Source organism: Octopus bimaculoides, chromosome 20 (genome assembly GCF_001194135.2).
Source record: "Octopus bimaculoides isolate UCB-OBI-ISO-001 chromosome 20, ASM119413v2, whole genome shotgun sequence".
Classification (NCBI taxonomy): domain Eukaryota; kingdom Metazoa; phylum Mollusca; class Cephalopoda; order Octopoda; family Octopodidae; genus Octopus; species Octopus bimaculoides.
In genome coordinates, this window is record NC_069000.1 from 37,227,224 (window position 1) to 37,233,120 (window position 5,897).

The 5,897-nt window shown below is 36.0% G+C and overlaps 1 protein-coding gene across 1 annotated transcript in view; it reads right to left on the reverse strand.

Annotated features, from left to right (window-relative positions):
- LOC128250247 (cadherin-23-like) overlaps positions 1-5,897 on the reverse strand; it is a 23,130-nt gene that overhangs the window by 14,261 nt on the left and 2,972 nt on the right. The window contains exons 2-6 of the mRNA XM_052974968.1: positions 5,435-5,572; positions 3,936-4,247; positions 2,361-2,801; positions 1,552-1,873; positions 765-935 (exon numbers count right to left, since the gene is read on the reverse strand). Of these exons, the coding sequence (XP_052830928.1) occupies positions 765-935; positions 1,552-1,873; positions 2,361-2,801; positions 3,936-4,247; positions 5,435-5,572 (1,384 nt within the window). The remainder of the gene's footprint in view (positions 1-764; positions 936-1,551; positions 1,874-2,360; positions 2,802-3,935; positions 4,248-5,434; positions 5,573-5,897) is intronic.

Below are 5,897 nucleotides of genomic sequence, written 5' to 3' on the forward strand. Positions count from 1 at the left end.
CTGTAGGTTTTGGAATTTATTCCCTAATATTATTATTATTATTGAGTGAGAGAGCAGTCCATGCCATCAAAGTGACACTGGGGTAAAATATACGAAGCCCATTATACCCATCGTGACTACCCGTCTGATAAGGGTACACCAGGCACATGCGCATCACAACCATGTGTGCACGACATGGTGATCTCATATCAAGATAAACAGTACATGACCTCGCAGGTGGGGCCCAGTTAGAATTTTCTTCAGGTCGAGTAGCCCATCCCAGTTAAAAAGTCCCTGAATAAGGTTTGTTTAAGGATGTTGAGCAAAACACCCGTTTCCAAAGGTGAATCATTCAAACCCCAAAGAATTCCTCTCAACACATGGCTATGATGCTCCCCCACTACTTCTGTTAATGATCAGAGATGCACATATCGTCAGCCACCAAGGGACATGCTCAACTGGTTAAGGTCAAACAACTGACAAGCAAATCTGTGGTATTAAGCAGAATATTTGCAGTAGCCCATCTTTTATACCAAGACAAAACAATATACACGCTAACACTTCCAATCAATTAAGATCAGAAACCATGAGAGCCACTGCCTGGTACTGCAAACACGCACAAGCACACACACACACACACACACACACACACACACACACACACACACACACACACACACACACACACACACATACATACGTATAAATATATATATACCCAACAGGTATATATACTGGCTCAAATTGGAGAAATGCAGAATATATGACTTATTGAACCGCCATACTGAATACAACAATAACTTAGCCGTAAATAAGAAAAGGAAAAAAGAAAAGAAAAAGATTTACACATACCTACAATTGAATAGGTTATGATAGCATTCGATCCGGTGTCGTTGTCATAAGCACGTACATCTACGACTTTGGTACCCAAAGAATCAACTTCGGAAACTGTGGCACTGAAAAAACACTAAAAGGTTATTTATTATATATAATACTACATGTGATTTAGAGAGAAGAGAAATGTGAATATGTGGGCATTAATGCATTTCTGAAGAGTATATAGTGATGTATAAGACGACGAGTTGGAGCTGGTGGAAATGTTAGCACGGTGGACAAAATGCTTAGCTACATTTTTCTCCGGCTCTTTACGTTCTGACATCAGAAAAACTTGAATACACTCAGAATTCAAGAAATGGCACATAAGTGAGTATTCTCACTAGAAGGAAATATTTAAATGGTGTGAGAGATGTTTAAGAGGCAAAGAATTTGATAAGTATTATAATCGTATGATGTTGAAAATAAGGCCTAAAATTAGAGATTAGAATTGTCAATGCTTAAAAAGGCTTTACATTGCAAAGGTCAAGGGGAAAAGCTATCAGACAAGAGCTACAATAAAGCTTTAATTCATATGCCAGCACTAAATAGGATGTCTTCAAAATTAAGATTTACGAAAGTCTAAAAGAAGTATTGCAGATTATAAGATCGCAAAGAGTGGTTTGACGATAATAATAAATGTATGCATTTGAAAATAAATAGGCGAAGACTGTGGAGATAAGTTACAAGCGTTTTTACCTGTATGATGCTGGGTTAAAATATGGCGGATTGTCGTTAATATCTGTCACAATTACTGTTATGTCACAAACTGTCCTAAGAGACTCGTCTACGGCTTCCACTTGAAAATTATATTTCTCAATGTTTTCTCTATCCAAGACTGAATCCACAAAAATAGTGCCCGACTGTTTGTCAATGTGAAAAGGTAACTTATCCCCTGATTTCACAATGGAGTACTTGATTATATCGTTCCCTATATTCGGATGGTCCCTATCCGTTGCGCTGATTTTGATTAGCTGATGCCCAATGCTGGTCCCTTCAGGGAATCGTACAGTGTAATGATCTGAAATACGAAGCAAATCATTAGTAAAGGAATAGTGTATGTATATATATATATATATATATATATATATATGTATTATAAAGCTTTGGTTTATTACGATTGTGGAACACACACACACACATGTGGACGTAAACAAAGCAACGTCGGTTGTCAAACGGTGAAGTGGGGACAAACATAAACACACACACACACACACACACTCACCCCCCACACACGATGGGCCTCCACGCAGTTTCCGTCAATCAAAGTCGCTCACAAGGAATTGGTCGGCCTTGCGCTGTTGTAGAAGACACTTGCTCTAGGTGCCACGCATTGGAACTGAACTCGAAACCACATGGCTGCAAAGCGAGCTTCTTAACCACACAATCATGCTTGCGCTTATATCTTAGGAATCATTGTCATTATTGTCATCATCATCATCATCATCATCATTACAAACATGACAAATTAATATACATATTCTTTTAAATAAATAAAATATATTTACTCTGGGCGAAAACAGGCGGGAATTTGTTAACAGCCGTCACTTTAACATATCCTGTTATCTTCAGTTCGTGCACAGAATCACTCACCGTAACGTACAAATGGTATCCGTGTGGATTTTTGGCCAAATCAAAATCGGATTTCAGTACTAGGATTTGTCGTTTCATATCGAAAACATTTGGCTCGCTCGATGTTACTGAATAAGTCAAACTAAGGTTACCCTTCTCATCAAGGTCCTCACAAAAAAATGCTTGAAGAGGGGTATTGAGCTTTTGGTCCTCGGTCAAAGTTAAGCTAAATGCCGATGGTTGACATGAAGGGGCATTGTCGTTGACATCTGCAACAACTATAGTTAGGGCGGCCATTGCACTGTTCTGTATCTTGCTCTTTTCAACTGCTTTGATTAGCAATACGTATGAAGCTTGCTTCTCTCTATCCAAGTTTCCTAAATAATAATAATAATAATAATAATAATAATAATAATAATAATAATAATGATGATAATAATAATAATAGTAACAATAATCGGGGACAACATCAGGGAGGGGCAATTACAGAAAACAACACTCCTTGGAACTACTGCTAGAATACTCAGAAAAGTACTTGACAATTGTCTTCAACTGTGAACGGTTGAGGACAGCTGGTACCCGTATTACACCACCAGCAACAGTGGCTGTGCGACAAGCGGAATAATCAATAATATTAATACGCTTAATTTTGTTTCTTTTTGTACGTACGTACCTGTGGTGTGTGTCACACTTACTTCAAAGGAAGAGGTTAAAAAGGTTGAAGGGAGAAGTACAAAGAAAAAGAGAAACAAAGGATATTAAGCAGAGTGAGTGGCAAAGCGGGAGAGAGGGTAGGGACAGAAGCAGAGAAAGTATGGTTGAAGTGAGAGGCAAAGCGGCAAAGAACACAGCGCTCCGCTGGGAATTGTACTCATGGCTTTATGATCGTAGGCCGAATACTCCTAACCACTGATCCATGCACTTTCACTCTCTAAACCGTAGAGAAAAGGAGTGAGGCGATAGAGATAGAGACAGAAAGGAAAGCCTCAATCAATTAAAATGACAAATAAACTGAAATACGATCGATCTTTCGTAGCTTCTTTACTTTTAACAATGAAGAAGAGAGAAAGACATTTAGTGATGATTAGAGGGGAAGTCTTTCAGGTGTTTAGGTTTTCTTTCTGGGAGTTCTAGAACGATCGACAGTAAGTTCTCTCTTCTTTCCCGAACCCTCGGTACTTATTCGCCTTCTTTCATTGTTCATCATGTCTTTTAGTTGTGAGGAAAGACAATGTTTTTTTAGGCACTTTTAGCGTTTCCTCTACAAATTACAAACAAGCTCCCTCTCTTCCTTGTTTTTTTTTTTCATACAAAAACTAATGCAAATTTCGAACGGGGTATAGCTGTGAAAAGAGCCTTTGGGGTTTGAATAAATCTAACAATAGCAAAGTTTGAAGGAGATATTTCTCATACTTTCTAGGGGTAAGCAAATAGGAAATAACAGTTGCTATCTAAGGATAAAATTCGTGTTACAGTGTTATCTGATCGGAAAACAACAATCTTTAACTTACCATCTAATGTTACGCATCCAGTATGTGAGTTGATTCTGAATAATTTGGCATCGTTTCCTGAATGAATTGAGTAAATTAGTTTCCCAGCTTTAATAGCTTGGTGCTGTTTACTTGTAGCTGTGATATCAACGACGAAATACCCTATCGGTGCATCTTCCATAATAGATGTACTGAAATTGCTTACAAATATCGGCGAATTGGCTTCGTTTTCAGTAACTTGTATGTTTAAAACAACAGTTGTCTGCTTCAAACCATTGTCACCGACAAGGACTTGAAATACGTATGAACGTTCTATATCGTAATCTAATGAACCTAAAAGATAGTTGGAAATTAAGTACAGAGATAAAATAGATCCTTTTTCAAAATAACATCACAAGTCACTTTTTAGTTCAAACAATGAAACAGTTAACATATCAAAACCAACTTAACGGTTACTTTCATTAATTCATTCAAATGTATAAATTCACATCTCTATTAATCAGCAAATTATTCGTTCTTGTTGTCAAGTCGGAGTTAGCAAATTTAATGAAGTAATCCAATAAAATTCAATTAATTAAAGTTACATTCTAATGAAGAGTAAACTTAAGTTTAATGAGTGATTCTGGTGAATAAACAGGGTAGACAACGCCCCAAATTAAAATTAATTAAAAATGAAATTAGGCATGCAGCTAGTAGAGATTCAGATCTTTGGCAGTACGGGGCTAACTCTGAATATTTTCGAAATCATTAAACCTCCTTAGCCAACAAAGCTCCAATCTGTACCGTTGGGTCTAAGATGACTGGATTTTTTTGGTGAATAAACACTAGTGTGACAACTTAAAAGAATGAGAGAGTGAGGGAATACTCAGGGATGCCTTCTGTATGAAAGACAAAGAACAAAGTCGGAAGCTGATATGTTTAATATAGTGAATAAAGAAGTGTTAATTAATTATAGTTAAATAAGTAGTGAGATTTATAAAATTCATAAAGTTAATTATTAAATGTTGTCAAGTATGCAGGTTTAAAGAAAGTTATAGAAAATTAAAGAAAGAGAATTGTGGGATAGTAATGACCTTTACAGCCGTTTCAGCAACGTAAGTGTAGAGAAATATATACAACCAAATGTAAAATGGAATTGTAAATTCCAGGAAGTAAGAGTGAGAGAAAGTTGTGGTGAAAGAGTACAGCAGGGTTCGCCACCATCCCCTTGGAGCTTTGTGGAGCTTTAGGTGTTTTCGCTCAATAAACACTCACAACGCCCGGTCTGGGAATCGAAACCGCGATCCTACGACCGCCAGTCCGCTGCCCTAACCACTGGGCCATTGCGCCTCCACCAGTGATTTATATGAGCTTAAATAATCAAAGATGCGATTCAGACTTCAACCGAGGAGAGGTCATCGTTCACTCCACTTTGCCTGTTGTGAGTCATTCTTGATTTCTCTAATTTTGCTTATGGTAAATGTCATTTAAAACATCATCTCTCAATACCATTTCTCGGATCAGTTGATTCTCCGACTTACCTGATAACTGAACAATTCCCGCGGAAGAAACCCGGAATGGGATCATTGGGGTAGTGGTTTGAAGACGATACTTGATGCGATTATAGAGATCTGAGTCGGCATCGAAACAGTGCAATATGACTATATCATGACCAATAGCTGCAATAATAATAATAATGATAATAATAATAATAATAATAAAAATAATAATAACAATAATAATAATAATAATAATAATAATAATAATAATAATAATGATAATAATAATGATAATAATGATGATGATGATAATAATAATAATAATAATAATAATAATAATAATAATAATAATAATAATAATAATAATAATAATAATAATAATGATAATAATAATAATAATAATGATAATAATAATAATAATAATAATGATAATAATAATAATGATAATGATAATAATAATAAAAATATTCAGACAAATACATAGCAAAAACACCAGGACTTACAA